At 39.1% G+C, this 19686-nt stretch overlaps 1 protein-coding gene and 1 long non-coding RNA gene across 3 annotated transcripts in view; one reads left to right on the top strand and one right to left on the bottom strand.

The window, feature by feature from the left end:
- Positions 1 to 19686, bottom strand: part of LOC309531354 (uncharacterized protein) — a 271658-nt gene that overhangs the window by 169920 nt on the left and 82052 nt on the right. The window contains exon 6 of the mRNA XM_082220828.1: positions 18217 to 18340. Within this exon, the coding sequence (XP_082076954.1) occupies positions 18263 to 18340 (78 nt within the window). The 3' untranslated portion in view covers positions 18217 to 18262. Of the gene's footprint in view, positions 18341 to 19686 lie in introns of the transcript that reaches the window.
- Positions 3415 to 19686, top strand: part of LOC309531382 — a 38289-nt gene continuing 22017 nt past the window's right edge. Inside the window, exon 1 of one of the 2 annotated variants that reach the window (XR_014219278.1) lies at positions 3415 to 3855. This is a non-coding gene — a long non-coding RNA (uncharacterized lncRNA). The remainder of the gene's footprint in view (positions 3856 to 19686) is intronic. The other variant, XR_014219277.1, reaches the window with a different exon arrangement.

Raw genomic sequence — 19686 nt, 5'->3', positions numbered from 1 at the left:
TCCAAGACCAGAGTTTCCCAAAGTGGGTTTCTATCAGACAACTTTTATACTTATGTATCTGTAGAAAATAGATTTCTCTGTACAGTGGTGCCTCGCAAGACAAAATTAATCCGTTCCGCGAGTCTCTTCGCCTTGCGGTTTTTTCGTCTTGCGAAGCACGGCTATTAGCGGCTTAGCAGCTATTAACGGCTTAGTGGCTTAGCGGCTATTAACGGCTTAGCAGCTTTAAGAAAAAGGAAACAAACTCGCAAGAACTCGCAAGACGTTTCGTCTTGCGAAGCAAGCCCATAGGGAAATTCGTCTTGCGGAACGACTCAAAAAACGGAACACTCGTTCGTCTTGCGCGTTTTTCGTCTTGCGAGGCATTCGTCTTGCGAGGTACCACTGTACATATATTATTTTGTAAGATCCCTTTCAAAAGGTTATATTATCTTTTATATTCAAAGTAGGATTTCTAAATAACCCTTTATTGGGATTTAGTGCCTGGATAACATCTAAACATTTTAGGTCAGTGGAATATTTGATGAAGGGATTTTGAATTTCCAGAGCTAGAAGGTCTTTCCCCTGTTCTCAGTACAGTGGTGCCCCGCAAGACGAAATTAATTCGTTCCGCAAGTTTTGTCGTCTAACGAATTTTTCGTCTTGCGAATCACGAAATCCCATAGGAATGCATTGAAAATCAATTAATGCGTTCCTATGGTCAAAAAAAGTCCAAACAAAGCCAAATTTGGTACAACAACAGTTTATTAACTGCTCTTTAAAGTCACACATACTGTAAAGAGCAGTTCCAAAATTGAAGGGAAAATAAATTAACTTTATAAACAAAACATGTCTTTGTTTTTAGACAAAGGAAACAAAGTCGCGAGACGTTTTCGTCTTGCGAAGCAAGCCCATAGGTGAAATTCGTCTTGCGAAGCAAATCGAAAACGGAAAAACCTTTCGTCTAGTGAGTTTTTTGTATTGCGAGGCATTCGTCTTGCGAGGTACCACTGTATATAGTTTTAAACTGCTTGATCATTTTGTTGATCTCACTAAAGCTTTTTATAATGGTCCCATAAAAATGTAAATGCCATGTGTTCTATCTGTTTAAGAGAAAAGAAAATTTAGATTTTGATGGATATAAGCACCTGTCTTTTGGGAACTGGGGCAACCCCACAATTTCCTTTCACAAAGGTCACACAATTGCCATCTACTGTGAAAATGCCATGACCAATGTGGCCCTCCAACACAGAATACACACACACACACACACACACACACACACACGCATGCACATATTTCCATTCCAGAGTTCATTTCTCATTACCAATATATAGACTGAATTGCCTAATAGGTGCAGATTCTAAACACTTTTTACCACGATATGTGGTTTTCTCCACAATTGTTTCCCCAATAACTGTGCATGAGAAGTCAGTTGTTGATTGAGTAAGTGTTTTATGCTTATATCCTTAGGAAATATATATATGGCACTAAACTCAAAATGAATATTCTGTGGCCTGAAAAACTATTGCTATCTTACTTGATGTGATACAATGCTGTCCAGTAGTAATAGGTATTTATCACTTTGAGAAAAGAAGCGGGGTGGGCGGGCAGTAATCTCTACTTGCATTTAAACTGAGGCAAATATGGACTACAGCCACAAAAGTCCTCAATTTACACTAAATGTATATCTTCAAGTGTCAAATCTCGGCACTGCACTGCTCCATGAAATACAAATGTAATAGTTAAATGTCAAAAGAAAACACTAAATAGAAATACTGCCACTTCAGCAAGATAAGTAAATGGGTTCAGGCATGTTTTTGAAGTTAGTGAAGCAATAACTCTATGACCTAAAGCATTCAGTATCCCAGTCTGGTGAGCAGTCAACGTCTCCGACAGGAAGAAATGCTAAATTTGGAAAGCTGATGAGAAAAATGCACATGTTCATGCACTATCAGCACAAAGTTATTTAGCACAATTGCTCCTGTAATTGCAGTACATTGCGAATGTTCAGTGTTCAATGGTCCTCGAAACTCAAACTTCCAATTGGTTGATGATGGGTTGTGCTAGTAGTGAACACTGAACTGTGAAGTATTAAATTCTGGAATTTTCAACCTGAAATCTGTTCCCCACCTCCAAGTCTACTGTTCTTTTTCTGTGGGTGTATATTGCTGTCCTCCCTTATCTTCTTTTACCTGAGGAATCTACAGTTAAATATGAGTTCCAGTGTCTAAACTCATATATCTGAACTGATGGCTGGAGTGCTTTTCACTTACATATTACACTAAAACCTTACAGAGCCTTATTCTTCATTACGGAAAGCATCTTATCCAACAGAAAAATCAGTGTTTATATAGGAGTAAATCAGGTGAAGACTACCCAAAATCTTACAGTTTTACTGAAGCGGATGAACAATAAGAATAACTCCCTTACGGCTTGAATGACAGAACATATCATGTACAAAACACACAAAAATGAACACCCATCTTTTTTGCAGCATCATTTGTGATGGGGGGGGAATCCTTCTAAGTAATATACTGGCACTGTGGAATATTATCTCAATTTATGGCTGCCAGCAGGCAAAAGCAAAAAGTGACTTAAAGGAAAAGGAGGCAAGCCCTCCACTACCTTGCAGTCATATCTTGTAAGTGCATAATGGTATGTTATACTTCCATTGGTGAGTGGATGCATTTTGCAACACAACTAAATACAAAGCCTCAAAGAGAAGGATAGCCTCAAATGAAAACAAAGTTCCATTTTCTGCAAATCAAATATCTTTTGCTCCAGCTGACAGATTTCAGTGGAAATATTCAAACTACCAAGAGCATGGGTAGGCAAACTAAGGCCCAGGGGCTGGATCTGGCCCAATCGCCTTCTTAATCCAGCCAACGGACGGTCTGGCATGAGTAGAATGTGTGATTTTATTTAAAATGCACCACTAGGTTATTTGCAGGGCAAAGGATTGTGTTCATTTTTTCCCTTCAAAATATAGTCTGGCCCCCCACAAGGTCTGAGGGACAGTAGACCGGCCCCCTGCTGAAAAAGTTTGCTGACCCCTGACCATAGCTGTCAACCTTCCTTTTTTTTGCGGGAAATTCCCTTATTCCAGCACCGTTTCCCGCTGCTCCCCTCTGCTATCACGGATTGTTAGATATCCCGTAGACAGTCCCCGGGACAGGTGAGGCTGCTTATCACTTATTTTCGAGGCTGCTGATCCCTTATTTTCAAATCTGAAAGTTGACAGCTATGCCCCTGACCAAGAGGAATATGCCTGTTATTATGCCTGAAATACCAATGTATTGCATGATGCTTAGGTTAGTGGCTTAATACAACTGAAAATTTAGCAATGTACTCAGGTCTTGCTAACCACATGCTATTTATCCAAAAATTCACTTATGCAGACATTAAAAAATATGCCAAAACCTCACCATATGCTCCACAGATTAATTAAGCTGATCTCTCAACTTCCTTACTTCCTTGAATATTTCTGCTTTGCTGGTTGGCAGCAGCCATTTTGAGGCAGAAACCACAGAGAGAGGGAGGGAGATTGGACGAATCAGAGAGCAGGAGAGACTGCACAAATCAGGGAGTAAAAGTTCAGAGAAATCAGGTTTTTTTTTTTACTTTGTCTCTCTTTTGCTGATTGGTTGTAGCCATTTCAGGAAGAAACCGTGATTGAGGGTCCAGCTATGTTTAGCCTGGAAAAGAGGAAATTGACAGTAGATATTTGAAGATGGCTGTCATATCTCAAGGGCTGTCACATGGAAGGTGGAGCAAACTTGTTTTCTCCCTGCTCTGGAGGACAGGACCCAAAGCAATGGCTTCAAGTTACAAGAAAGAAGAATCTGATTAAACACCAGGAAGAACTTTCTTAAGGTAAGAGCTGTTTGACAGTGGTACAGACTCACTTGGAAGTGGGTGGACTCTTCTTCCTTGGAAGTTTTTAAGCAGAGTTTGGGTGGCCATGTGTCCTGCAGGGATGCTTTTGTTGAGATCCCTGCATTGCAGTGGGTTAAATGAGATGATCCTCAAGGTCCCTTCCAACTCTAGAGTTCTAAGATTCTTTGATTCTATGATTCTAAATACATGTCAAAAATAGTGATAAACCAACAAGCCCTGTTGGAGCAGAATTCCTATTAAATGTTTCCAATGGTTTCTTGCATATTAATGATCTTAGCATATTGAACATGCCTGGTTTTCTCTCTCTCTCTCTCTCTCTCTCTCCTTCTTCTTCTTAAGTTTATATATTCTACTACTTTTTGAATACTGATCTTTATCCTTGGTTATTTTTGTATGATAGTGAAATCTTATCTATATGATACTGCTGTTTTTGTATAACTGTACTCTACAATTTATACCTGTGTAGTTAAAGGTAAATAATGCATTAATAGATCCAGTTGGTGGAAGTGACTGGGGAACAGCATACAGAAATATATGGCTACCTAACTGGATCCTTTTGTGTTAATGACCTTTCCCTGAATTTTTTTAGAAATCCAGTGCATCCATATTCTTGCCAACCACACTGTTGCAAACTGACATCCATATATGGGTCCATAATAATGCATCCCAAGGACCATTTTCCTCCGACATATTTGGGTGGACTGTTTTATACTACTAGCTCTCTCCACATATACAAATGTTTCATTTCCCTCTCAACTTTTTGTTATTGTTCCTTGTGACCAAGAGCAATTATTCCATTTAAATAGTATCATTGTATTTACCAGATAATGGCAAAGAGTATTATATTCCTCTTAAATTACATATCCTTCCTTTGCATGGTGCACGGCAGTAATGGAGACAAATTAATGCTATCCTTTTAGTGAAATTGACAAGGCTAGCTTTATTATTATTATTTATTGAATTTATATACCGCCCTATACCCAGAGGTCTCAGGGAAGTTCACAGAATAAAATCAAAATATAAAACTACAAAATACATAATCAAAATAAAAACAACCCAATAAGCTCCCCCCCAAAAAACCCCACCACATTTTAAAAGGGCAAGTGTGTGGATCTGGGCTGTGACTACTGGCTCCAGAATCTTGCTCAGGAAAGGGAGATTAGCCTTGTTTCTATAGTTTATTGTTCTAGTGTTATTTTGAAGTATCATAGAGACAAAGAAAAAGTAAAATTAAATTTGAAAATTGAGTCAACACAACAAATCTGAAATAAAGAGAAGGTAGGAATTTAAATCTAAAAGGCCATAATACAGTGCACCAGGTAAACACTTAAATTCAATTGAATTCAAAGGAGTTTTAAGCATGGCTAACCCCATGCTAGATTGTGGCATTTATCTATATTTAATGTGAAGCAAATAGGATAGCAAGCTGCACTGGCAAGTGGGTCAATACTATTTAAAAATATGACTTGTTGGTTGTGAATTTTTACAGGGCTAAGAGTTATATATTGTAAGCTCTAGCATTTATTTTGACATAAAATGGGAGTTGCTGGGTAAAATATCAACAGTAGTCAGGTCAGGAACCTGAGAGAACTACTGCTGATCAGAGTGGACTGTCCTAAGCATTGGTCTATCTTCCCCAGTCTGAGTATAAAATATATCTTCCTGTATACATCAAAATGTATGGCTGTCATTGCACAGTCCCCACTGAAGGATTTGTAGTGAGTGCTGTATCACAATCCTGGATTTGCATAATGCCAGGGTGGGATTCAAAAGCAAAAGAGAAGACAGGTTACAGTGGTACCTCAGGTTACATATGCTTCAGGTTACAGACTCCAATAACCCAGAAATATTACCTCAGGTTAAGAACTTTTCTTCAGGATGAGAACAGAAATTGCGTGGTGGCGGCAGCGGGAGGCCCCATTAGCTAAAGTGGTGCTTCAGGTTAAGAACAGTTTCAGGTTAAGTACGGACCTCCGGAACGAATTAAGTACTTAACCCAAGGTACCACTGTATAGAAAACCAGTGGCCATGGCATTGGAGCCAGAAGGGAGTGACAATGAGAGGGGGGAAGTGGTAGTTTAAAGGAACAGCAGAAATTTGAGTAATGCAGGGATGGATCTTAGCATGTGACGGGTGGCTTTAATGACAGAGGTCTGAGTAAAGTACTGTGGGATATTTGAGGATTTTGCATATTTCTCTGTCATATATGAGACAGCTGAGAATTGGAAGATGGAGACTTCAGTACAGTGAGAAGTGAGAGACAATGAAAGAGAGGGAAAGTGGCTGTTTTAAACAGCAGTAGTTTGAATAAAGCAGGGGTGGAAGGACACAGAGGCAAATGGTGGTTTTAAACCACAACAGAGGTTCCCAAGATACTAGCCACTAATCTTTCACTTCACCTTTTTTTTAGCTATTAAGCGTTCCAGAAACTTGTATGCCTTGCTGGTGTGGTTGAGGCCTCTGCTCCCAAACCAGACTTGATATTCCTGCATGTTAATGAACTCTTTGCATTAGTTTTTGTGACATGGCTTTGTCATTCCAAATTTCCGCTGTGGCTTTATCAATTTACTTCCAAAACTATGTGAAGATCAGTCTAGCTTCTATTAGCAAGAAACCAATTAGTTATTCCCTTTAACCATCCAAATTTTGACCATCCCAGACGTTCAAGATTACTATGGAGGGAAATTCAATTTCTTGGCCTTCTTCACTTGGAGAAATGTAGCCTTTATGTAGATTCTGCATATTATCACATGGAGATGTATTCCTGAGGTCGGCAAAACACTTATTGTGGTCTACCTGATTACAGGCTGGGTGTGGGTGGCGTGCCAACTGGAAACACTGACAGGTGCTGCTATCTTAGCTGGGTCTTCTGCATATCTCCAAATATGTGCAAAAGTCTAAAGGGAAGTTAATGGACTTCATTATTTTTGGTCTCCTACTCCTTGGTCAATTCACCTCAAGAGCAGCCAATGTGAACCAGCAGTAGCACAGCACAAGGTGGTGGGAAGCAGTGCAATTCTTGTGATGGTACTCTCATGTATATAGTATTGTCACCTCATTTTTACTTCCAATGGCAGCCATTTTGTGCTGGTGTGCACAACACTTTTATCAATATATGCATCAGCACCTCATCTCTTACTGAGAAAAAAATCCCTGAGGAGCAGACTTTTCAAATCATTTAAAAAACAATACCACATTATAGCTGTCGCCAGCTTTTTCTAGAAATCTGCTGACCTGACCAGACATCTGCATTCAGGCAGCTGGCTGCGTTTGCCTGTGTCTTCAGTGGTGGTGTCAGCAACATTGCAGGTGAAGAGGAGCACTGAGTCCCAGTCAGAACTCTGCAGCTCAGACATGCTGCATTGCTGTTCAGCTCCTCATAACCTAGATCCAGGTGGGCATGTGTGACTAGACAAGTTTCTAGGGACTGTGGTAAGCAGATGGAATAAGCAAGAAACATCCAGGATGCAAGTGTGTAATTAGCAGGAGAGAAGTAGGTGCTCAGTGGATGCATTTCATGGTAGAAGAGGTAGGGCAAGTGGGAGTGACCCTCACCCTTTCAGCTCTGGGAATATAAATGGATGAATGGGACAGAATGAGGCAAGTTTGCAGTTCTGTTCTCTAAACAGTTGTGCAGTCGGCTACGTTCACAGGTTTGGATACATATCTACAAGTTGTATGTGCATTTTGCAGGACTGGGCAAATGAATGGGCTTCTCAATGGATCTTGGATCTCCGAGTTTGTTTTTTAAAGTGTAGATTCTGCAAGTCCGAAGTCCGCCTGCCCTTGATGCATTGTGTTACCTGCTCCACCCCTCCAACAACTATTCTTAAGACTTTTCAGGGAATTGCTTTAGCATCCGAGCATAAGGCTTTTATTTAAACTGGACACACATGGACTGGAAAAGGAACTGTTCCAAAACGTTTAGGTTCAAATTTGAATTAGCTGTTAACCTTCAATGACTCCGTCTTCAATTTATACGGAAAGAGTTTGCCAGCAATACCATCTTCTCTAACCTTTTGTGCTGCTCTTTGAGGCAATTCTGTGGCAAAAGGCTTCTTGAAGTCCAAGTAGATTATGTCTGTTGCTTCATTTCTGTCAGTTGTCATTGTCACTTCCTTGAAGAAGTTAATCAGATTTGTTCAGCTTGACCTCCACTTTAAATGGCTTTGACCTGTCTAAGTCTGTACCTGTTAAAATGTTCTCAAGTTTTGTCCTTACCCAATGATTCTGAAACCTTCTTCCGTACTTTGATCCCATTCTAAATATAGATGTCATGTATGCTGCCTTCATGTTCCTAGCCTATTACGCTTATTATCATATCAGCAGGGAATTAAATGTCTCTGCCATTGTTTCCTTCATTTCATATTTTCATATTAAGGAAACAAGAACATTAGTCTTTCAACATGTCATTGTTGTTGTTGCTGTTATATTAAATTTGTATACCACCCTTCATCCAATGATCCCAAGCTAGTTCACAACAGAAAAATGCAAAATGAAAATACAAAATACATTTTTAAAAACCCCCAATAACCCTCACCATACTCTCTTTTTTTCCCTTCCAACTTCAACCCTTTTTCATTTTCCTCTGAAGGTGCTTCTCTCATGTACACTTTTTACCCATGTTTCCACTCCCTTTAAATGAAAACAAATTGAAGTCATACCTCACCAGCATTTCTTGATGTTCATATATATGCTGCAGTAAGCTTTTGCCAGTCAAAAGTTCATATCTTCAGCTATTGCAAATGGCTTTTCCCCTTGGATCTTGGAAGTATTTGAAGCAATCTAGGATAATTGCTTCAGTCACCAGTGAATACAATCATTGATTGTTGTTTTTCCAAATATGTTTAGAAACCATTATACTTTTTCTTAGATAAAATAATAAGAGTGAAGCCTTATGCTGGATTTAAACTTGTTGGAGAGTGTTATAATACAGACTACTAGCTCCCTGTACCTGGAAAACTTGAAGTTACACTGTTCTATTGGCAAGCTTACCCACCCATCAGCAAAGGGGCCATAAATGCTTGGGAATATGTCAGGGGAGGAGTGGGATTTAGTCAGTTCTGAAGCTTTCAAAAATATCAGTGGAGATTCAGCAAAAAAGGTGGGTCCCACAATACAGAATACCATAATAGCAGGGCCAGATTTAGGTTTGATGAGGCCCTAAGCTATTGAAGGTAATGGGGCCCTTTATATGTCCGGCTATCCTTTGTGTCAACAGCAAATTGTTGCTGTTTTTTGTGTTGGATATATGCTATAGGGTAATCTATGGACCTAATAGGTATCTAAAGCCATTTTCACATAACAAAATATGTATTTTATCAAAGCTGCTGTATGTATGTTTTATTTTATTTGTTTTTTATCTTATATTTTGGAAATGTACATCCAGGTTTTCCCCCCTTTAATTTTTTTTGGGGCCCCCAAGAGAGTGGGGCCCTAAGCTATAGCTTGTTTAGCTTATACATAAATCCGGCACTGCGTAATAGACAAAAGCCAGGGTAAAGAGGTGTTTCTTCAGCTATGCAATGAAGATGCTAGAGGAACCACTGTTGGGAGGGAGTTCCATGAGGTAGGGGCACCAGAGAAAGCCCTCTCCTAGGCTACTATCCCTTGCATTTCTGTGGGTGGTGAAACTACTCACATAGTGGTTCCTTCCTTCACACTCTTATGCAATAAATGGAGTGAAGCAACTTGCTTAGTTTGCATGAGAGAAGGAGGAAATAAAAGAGATGAAGGCAGAAGGAGCAGCAAAAGAGGGTTCTAAATGCTAATCCCTGTGGGTCATAAAGCTTTTACTCTCCATCTTCTATTCCCCCTCTCCACAACATTTCCTTCTCTCCTCAACGGGAATGAGTGATTATTCGTAAGAGGGAAAGGAACATGCATGTAGGGCAAAATTTAGGTATGTTGGAGTGGGGCCTGAAAACCACTCCACACACCCCTCAGGTTTTGTTCCCTGCCTCCATAGGAGCTAAAGCTCAATTTAGTTCCTTTGGGAGCAGGAAAAAGCTCAAAAAATGCTCAAAAAATAGATTCTTAATGTGTAAGACATATGAAGGGAACAGTGAAAGTTGATCAGTTTGCCAGAGGTCAATTATGAAGTCAGTTGTGTATTAGTACCCTTTTAGCTAAGTCATAAGTTTGACACAGAAATGTCATGAAGATGCAGGTGATGAACATTTTTGGGTTCAGTCATAATGATATAGAGCATTTGGAGCTGCTAAGCACTTAAGCCAGTGCTTAGCTTTAAGCATCTGAACAGTCTTGCTCATTAAATGGATCTAATCATGTGTTCTGTGCTCCCTCTACTGGTTTAGCGGCAGGTGACTTGTCTGACAAATGCCCAGAGCTGGGTTGATGAACTTATTGTAGAGCAATGCTGGTGCTAAGACCAAAGTGTTAAGATAGCACCTGAATATTCAGACCTGTAACTTATATGTCCAAATACTCTCAGGAGTTAATAAGCTGCTCCTTAGGCTGTCTTCCTCCAATTGTCCCATAAACTTATCCATGCTATACTAAGGACTTAGTGATTTTGTTGTATTGGGATATGTTTTTATTGCTTGTATTTTTAACCTTGTTTCAAAATAAAAGGTAATACGCTGTGCAATATACGATGTAAATTAATGCACCTATGAAAAAGAGAATGAAAGCTATATTTTTGGCTTTGGAAGACATTGGTTGGAAACTGTGATATGGCTGTTTTATTCTGATAACTTTTAGTAAAAAAGGGGGGGGGCTGACAGAAAGGCTGATATAAAATCCCCAAATCTTCTATGTATATGTCAAGAGGGAATACTTAAAAACATTAAAATAAGAGCTATGACAGAAACTTTCATAAAGGTTTGCTGGAAACCTGCTTGGGACAAATAAAATTCTTGTTCTTCCCCCTCCATGAAGTTATAGAACAATGATAGTCTAATCAATAGCCAAGAGTAATGTTGCAAATGTTACAGGAATTAAACTAGTATAAAGCCAGCGGCATTTAGGGCTGGGGAACAAGGCCCATTAATCTTTTCCTTTTGATGGCTTTCTCAAGAGGTTGCAAAATGTACAGCAGGAAAGTTCGTGAAAGGCATTTGCAGAAAGAACATAAGCGAAGTCTTCTGAACTTGTTGTGAGCACTTCTGAACAGCAGAACATGCTGACAAGATGCAATGTGACCCCTCTTCATCAGGAGGCTGTAACTCTTCCAAGTTCATTTAAACAGCAGCATTTTATTGCAGCTGGATGTTATGCACTATACAAAAACAGTTTTAATTTTATTTCAGACTCTCTTGCCATTCTATTATTTCCCTCTCTAAATAACTTTACATTGCTCTAGGGATGATACTCAGACCTTAATGGTGAAAGGGATGTTATAAGGATCCAAACAAATCATTTGGTTGTTAGAAATGATAATTAGATTGCCCTCTAAATTCTTCTTCTTCAAGAAATCCTAGGAAATAATGCATTCCATCTTTAGAAATCAGCCAAGGAATAATTCAAAAATTGAACCACATAAATTATTAACTTGGTTCAATTTTAGAAGAGAAAAATAGACTCAGGGTACATATTCAGCTGTAGTCTGTGAAAATTAAACCTGCAGCTCTATTTATTTTTAATGGAACTTTTGTGCTAAATTCTTCTTGATAGGTCACATTGAAAACTTTGTACTTGGTGTTTGTGTGTGATTTCCTCCTTGAGATTATGGCACAATACATGTATCTTAGGCCAACAATTAATATTTATTTAGGCTTTGTTTATGCTGCCAAATTGTGAGAGCAGTTTGGGGTTTTTAACCTAGACACCAATCCCTGTACATGTGCAGCAGAAATTCAAGAACAGTTCAGCCACATACTGTTGAGCACCACAGCAGTTTATTCATGGGCTACTCGATCAAAATGCCAAGATCAAAAATGCCCACTATTGTTTTTAACATTTGCTTATAGATATAAAAGGCTAAAGCCTTCATGTTTTCATTTCATTTATTTATTTATTCCACAACATTCATATACTTCTGAATTGCAAGAAAACTGCAAAAAGAATAAAGCAATTAAGATCAGTGGTAAAAAAAGAGTTTATTTAAAACATTAAAAAATGAATTTAAATCAACAATAAACTAAAACTAGCTTAAAAGCTGTGGCACTTTCTACATGCCTAGAGAGGCTTCCCTAGACTTGCCTTGCTGGGGTGGTGGTGGTGGATTTTCACCTCATAGAGGGCATCATAGTACCCAAGTCTGTCCTTGTTACATGTGTGTATTCATACATTGTGTGTATTTGTAGGTGCTATACGTATACATGTGGATATGTTGGGGGGGGGGAGTCGTTCCTACTTTGGCTATGCCCACTTTTGTCTTGGCCACACCCACCATTTCCTTGCAGATGCTGGAGAGTTGGTCAATAGTGAATGCAGCCCTTGAGGCAAGAAAGTTTCCCCACCATGACAACTATCTAAAATGCCCCTACCATAAACGTAATATTTTATGTTATAGAATTGTAGAGTTGGAAAGGATCCAAAGCGTCATCTAGTTTAACCCCTTGCAATGCAGTAGTCACAGCTAAACCCTAACCTTGTGGCACTCAAATCAGAAGCGTAACACTCAAATCGTCAGTATAACACTCAAAACAGATGTGTGGCACTCAAGACGCAAGTATGGCACTCAAAACAGAGCACTGAAAAAAGTTCTCAAACCAGAACACTTACTTCCGGGTTTGCAGTGTTTGGGTTCCAAGTTGTTTGAGTACCAAGGCATTTGAGAACCAAGGTACTACTGTAAAGCAGAATGGCACTGAATTAACAAGTAGAATAAGAAAACTAAAACTAAAAAATAAAAATATGTTGAGAATTCATGATTGAAACATACCTTTGTAGTAAATAATATACAAAAGAAGGCAGTATATAAATGGCTTAAAGCAGGGGTGTATCTACAATAATAAAGGTGAGACAACAACTAGCCTACTCACACATACATAGTTGATAACCGCCAGTCCCACTAATACAAAGTCTCTATAAAAACTTACGTGTCCTGATCAGCATGTTTCCATCAAGAAGAACATAGAAAGAGGATGAAACCTATTCTTATGGCTGTTGGCAAATTAAGATACAAGTATTTTCCAACAGAGATTTAGTCAATCATATGAAAGCTGCCTATGGTCATCTTTTTGCTTGAAAATACTGTGGAGGCCTTAGAAATACCTTTGAAAACAAATCTAAATTTCCAACTAAATTGATATGAATGATTACTCAGCTGTGGGAGATGCCCCTGCATTTTAAAACTAGGTTACACAGGCCTCTTCAGGTTAAAACTCACAGAAATAGAATCTGGGGGAGATTAGAGTAAAATCAAAGCTAACATGTTACATGGGCATCAATGGTTAACTATTTGGTGGGTTCCCATCTTTCTGAGACTTTTCTTGGGGTCAGGGAAATGATTTTTTTATCTATTAGAGAAGTAGTAGAAGAAAAGTAATTACAAATTTGGTTGTAGCCAATTGTACTTACTCATTTTGTAGCTGCAAAATCAACCACAGCTCAGGCTGCTTGACAGGTGTTAAAGATCAGCAGCTGTAGAAACAGACTGATAGCTACATTAAAGTTCCACACCTGCAGGAGGAGAATCATTCATTCATTCATCCTGAGAACTTTGTCCTTTAGCTATAAGACAAGGTTTTCTTTTGGTAAATGTGTTGTACTACTGTTTCTAAGTAAACAGTGATAGTAATTAAAGCTGTTATGTCTCTTTTAGGCTAAGTGAACATCAGTAATAAAGTTGGGAGGAAATACAACCCACACTTTAATTGCCAGATTTGTAATTTTTCTACTGTAGAGGATGAAATGTTGGTGAATAAAGAAAGAGGCAGTAAATTCTTCTTATTGCACAGGAAATTGCTTCAGCACTTAGTTTTAAATGCAATTCAAAGTGACATATTATTAAGAAAAAGAGCTCATGACAAGAAAAGTTTATTCCAGTAAGACATAATGGAACTTTACTGAATTTTATTATATGAGTTTGCTGAACTATCTGTAATGCATAAAATAATTGTAGAGAACATGGGCATTAGCGGAGTAGGTTAAGCAATGTATAGGATGAATCCGAACTGGTTGTTTTGATAAAATGTACCATTGTCTAGATCATGTGATAGTCATAACAAGAAAAATGGGGAATTCCATAGGATCTTCCAGGCACATACAGAGACCTTGTCCCAGTTACAGGCAGTGAAAGAGCTCATGTATTTTTTTTTTGCACTTACATATAAGTATGCTATGCCCTATTCCCCTTATATTGCAGCAGTGGCACAAGCAATTCCCTACTCCTTTCACAGCAGTGACACAAGCAAAAGTACCAAATTCTCAGGCCAAACTAGGCAAGATACCATTTGTGAAATTAACAATTATGTGGATTACTCTTTTAGAAGTAAATAATTAAAAGCAAATAGTAAACATGAGGACCACAATCCAGATTGAGGTCCTCGGCAGAGATTATGGGGGCTGTAGCACTGTTCCCTCATATGAATGGGATTTCCCCCTCAATAGGGGTATCTGGAGTCAATACCACTGCAAGTTAAAGTCCACCCTGGTCCCACCAGTGTCCGAATCCAGAACTTCTCCCATGCCTGCTATTCACTTTCTAAAAGGCACCCATGCATTCTGTGAATGACACCTAATTTGGCCTTCACTGTGCTATACCTACTGATATAGATCCCGCTAAATATTATTTGTCAAGTGCAAAATTGTCCTTTTGAAAGGGAGACAATCTTAGAATTAAGTAAAAGGAGCAATCAGATGCTTTCCCATTCTCTCCAGCTCCATAAGACTTATGTTAAGCATATATATGCTCATCAGAAACTCGAATGTTTGCACTGTGAATATTGCTGCTCCAGAACTGCATCGGATCATAACAGTGGAAATAGTGGATAAGATGTTTCCTTATGTCAGCTTTCAGAATCTACCACTAGATCTTATCAACTTCTTTTCTAAGCTTAAGCACTTGATTAGGCTGCTATAAGCATATGGTTTTGATAGTACTATGGTTCTGACCCTGATCATGATAGCTAGCTGAACTATTATGATAGCCTTTCATTTAAAGAAGAGTACCGCACTGCGGTCTAAACCACAGAGCCTAGGGCTTGCCGATCAGAAGGTGGTTCGAACCCCCGCGATGGGGTGAGCTCCCGTTGCTCGTCCCTGTCCTGCAAACCTAGCAGTTCGAAAGCATGTCAAAGTGCAAGTAGATAAATAGGTACTGCTCAGGCGGGAATGTAAACGGCGTTTCTGTGTGCTGCTCTGGTTCACCAGAAGCGGCTTAGTCATGCTGGCCACATGACCCGGAAGCTGTCTATGGACAAACGCCAGCTCTCTTGGCCAGTAAAACGCGATGAGCGCCACAACCGCAGAGTCGTCCACGACTGGACTTAATGGTCAGGGCTCCCTTTACCTTTACCAATGAATTATTATTATTTAAATATTATTATTGAGATTTTTTACAATATATTACAGATAGCATTAACAATAGGCATATCACTTTCAAAGTGTGGGAAAAGAAAATATATTTTATCCACCACCCACACACAGCAAAAAAATGTCATTCAAGAAGCAAAAGGAAAAATGTCCCTCCAGAAAGAAGAGGTCAATGCTAGTGGTCTATGATACTGACCACCCACAGAAGCAAATCAGTGGGACCAGACATTAACAAATGCATCTGAATGTGGGATCAACTCTAGCTTTCCTGCACGCCTATATTAACTTTTCATCTAAGTCTAATTGCCATAGTCTATACCAGCTTCGAAGAGAAAAGTGTTCAGGACCCTTCTAGCTTGGTGCCACTTCCACGTGTGCTGCCTTGAATTATTTTTTAAAAATACTTTCCAAATGCATAGGCAGAGTAAGGCAGGTGCCTCAGGAAGCAATTGCATGGAGGTGTGGAGTGGTACCCCCTAAATTAGCCTGCTATTCTCTGTTGCAACAACAGACACCAGCAGTATTCATATAAGGTTTAGCTTCTAGTTTTGTCTGCTTAATGTATATGAATAGAATGAAGAAGAACACCATCTTGTCTTTTGCCTCAGGCAGCAAAATGTCTTGAGCCGGCCCTGTGCATAGAACAACCAGATTTCTTTAAGCATCAGTGTCTTTTGCAGCTTCATGTATGTGGTAAATCCTAGGTCAAATAAAAAACGCCACTGAATTCAATATGGGTAGTATTTTACACTTGGGATACAATCCCATAGACACTGAGTAGGGAGGGTATTTCACTGGACACAGTGGCAATTACTTGAGGAAACATGCATAGGAGTGCACCGCTGGAGCTTGTGATTCACCTTAACTGAGCTCAACTTTGTTCTTTGTGCATATGCAGCTGGAAAATAATAAAACAAGCTTTTAAAAGTCCTAGCTTTAATTTTTTTCATTCATCTTGAAATACTGAATTACAAGAAGGAGGGTGTCTTTCAAGATAATCACATTCTGAAGTGCATTAGAAAATATTTCATGTGTCTCAGCTGACATGATTTATAGAACTATTGGATTTATAGCCTTCTGCTACTGTTTTATTTGCAAGATTTGTGGACAATGAAGGAAACAATTCTTCCTTTATAGAAAGAATTATACATGTAGGGAAAGGGTAAAAGTTGAAATGTCCTGGGAATATTGATACTTACATTTATGATATAATTAAAGAATACTAAAAATTGCTCAACAGAGTTAACTGATGAGGTCAAGAATAATAAATTAGATACTGATCTTAATAATACCTCCTCCTTTGTTTTCCTTTCCGCAGCAAGTTGACAGGCTTTGCAAGCCATAATAAATTTGAGTGCTTAAAGCTTCCTCAACAGCCATCACATCCTGATGTAACGCATAGCTTTTGTTTTCTTGGATGCATGGTTTATCCTCCTTTATGTCCCGTTGTTGTTTCAGAAATACAATCTAAACTTATTTAATTATATATTGTACATTGCACCTTACAAATGTAAAAATGTAAAAAAGTTCCTCAGCTTTAGGAGGGGAAATAAGGAAACGAAACAATAGTTTTAGTGGCATGCTCATAGCTCTGTGCTGAATTCAAGCACAGTGATTTAATTGTGTTGTTTTTCCTTAAGTGCAGTTCATCCTCCCCATCCCTCTCTTCCCATGGAATATGGGAAAACTTGTGGCTGCCTGTGTTTAGATTCTTGGCAGGATCCTGTATATACAAATTAAGCCCTCAGGATAGCCAATGTGGTACTCTCTAGATGATGTCAGACTACAGCTCCCATCAGTGCCAGTCAATGGGGCCAGTGATGAGGGATGGTTGAAGGTTACTGACAGTGACATGGAAGCAGGCTTAGTATTATTACCAAAGTGACAAGCAAAGAGCTCATTAGGATGCAGTTCTCATGCCACTGCACCAAAGTGTGAATTGCCCCTGTGCTTAAAAGTTTACTGAAGTCAAGGCCCTTGAGGATGGCTTGAGGATGAAAGGTAAAAGGTAAAGGTAAAGAACTCGGGGACCGTTAAGTCCAGTCAAAGGTGACAATGAGATGAGACGCTCATCTTGCTATTCAGGCTGAGGGAGCCAGCGTTTGTCCACAGACAGCTTTCCGGGTCACATGGCCAGCATGACTAAAATGCCTTTGGCACAATGGGACACCATGATGAGAGCCAGAGCATATGGAAACATTGTTTACCTTCCCACCGGAGTGGTACCTATTTATCTACTTGCACTGGTATGCTTTCGAACTGCTAGGTTGGCAGAAGCTGGGACAGAGCAATGGGAGCTCACCCCGTCGCGCAGATTTGAACCACCGACCTTCTGATTGGCAAGCCCAAGAGGCTCAGTGGTTTAGACCACAGTGCCACCCGCGTCCCTTTTGGGGATGAAAACCTGTATTCCAGAATGCGATGTGATACCTTCGTAGGAATACGCTAGTACAGCCGTTGGAAAGGGCAAGGGAATAAAATACCAATAGTTCATAGTGCATAACAGTTAGAACCATAAGATGTTTTACCACTCACTTCAACAGAATGCAGCCACAGACGGTTGCCTTCATCCTTTGAAAGATGTTCAGATAAAATGTATGTACTGAGTGCTATATCAATAATAAAAAAATACAAACCATAGCATTATGTCAGCAATCCAAGGACATTATATTGGAGTTCTAATAAAATACTCTATACAAGGCTGTAAAACTGCACATCTTTGTATTTTCTGCAACCCACTCAAAAAGCCTTTCAAGTGAGATGGGGGAAAGGTGGTTTGTGTACTAAAGGCCTGATCTGTTTATGCAAGTGCAAATCTAAAGAGTTCTGAAATAGGGGTCTTCAGTTCAGTGACACAATGAACATAATTGTTGTTTGTAACAATAGAGTTTTGTATTGGAAAAGACCAGTTATCCAACAGATGTTGTCTTCATTTTTAGCTTTACAGCTGCTTCACAATCCTTTTGTGCAAGGATAAGAACAGGTGGGAGACCCAGCTGGACAGCATCATCTTCTTACACTGCAGCGTCAGTAATAAAAAAAAGAGCTGAGCCAACAAGTTCACCTTTTAAAAACATTTATAGAGACAATATCACTCCTCCTTTCTTTTGCTTTCAAAAGAAAACACACTTTTTAATGAGTTGGACAAAGCCCACTCAGTTCCTCCAGAGTCCCAGTTGTCCCCAGAGCCTTATGGCAACCGTCCTCTCTGTGTGGTTTTAAGCCAGATTAAGCACTTACAGTAAAGATTCATTTAATATACATATTTCCCAAAAAGGAAAATGGAAAATGCCAACCACTATTAATGTAATAGTGCATTAATCGTTCACAAAGGGATTGGAAAGTATCGATAAATAACTCAGAGCATGGCCTGCTTTATGACAAATTATTTTGTTCCCTACAACTATATACACTGTATATGATGTGTTGCTTTTGGATATCATCAGCATTCATAGCTAGGATCTTGCTATCATTCATCAGTGGAAAAGCCATAACACTGAGCCCACAATAAAGATTTCTCTGACAGTATATATTTCCTCTGGCTTCATTTCCACTGACAACAATGTATGCTTGGCTTAGGTTACATTTCACATAAAATATCCATATCCATATTTGGGCGAGGTAATAGTTTGATAATGTTACCGAAATGTAAATGTAAAGAAAAAGAAAAAAATAGGAATATGCATGCATATATATATATATATATATATGCAGGTTTTGGTGTCTTCGGGTGTCTTCCCGTGTAAGAGTCGGGGTGTCTGGGCGACGTTTCGACGAGGTCTCACTCGTCATCTTCAGGCTGGTGCTTTCGGCTTCTTGTTACTGGAACAGAGCAGAATCTGGTGTTTGAGTTCCTATAAATACTGTTGAGGGGTGTGGTGTATAGCCTCCAACGTTCTGGGCAGAGAGGAAGTTCCTGGATATATAGTTGGGTTCCGACTTAACCATAATTTCAGTAGAGCCACTAAAATTAAATCAATGGGACTTGTAAGTCATGATTAATTTAAGTTCCATTTATTTCAGTGAGTGTACTCTAAGCATGACCAAGTTTAGATCAAACCCATTTATCCATTATTTTCTAAATGTAGCCAAAATAGTGTTAATTGTTACCCATGTCCTAAAACTAGGGATAGTGCTACTGGCTTTATTTTGTCTGTTTAGATTATTATTATTTATTCATTAAATTTCAATACTGCCCTTCACCAAAGATCACAGGGCTGATCACAATATAAAAAATACATCTCATAATAACAAACAAAAACAATATCCCACCCCCCTGGCACAGTTTAAAGGCCATGGATTGTTTAATCAGCCAAAAGGCCTGGGAGAAGATGAATGTTTTTGCCTGGCGCCTAAAGTTGTATT

The sequence above is a fragment of the Podarcis vaucheri genome (genome assembly GCF_965113315.1).
Source record: "Podarcis vaucheri genome assembly, chromosome: 4".
Lineage (NCBI taxonomy): Eukaryota > Metazoa > Chordata > Lepidosauria > Squamata > Lacertidae > Podarcis > Podarcis vaucheri.
Note: the sequence above shows the minus strand (reverse complement) of the source record. Positions and strands in the feature narration are given on the sequence as shown.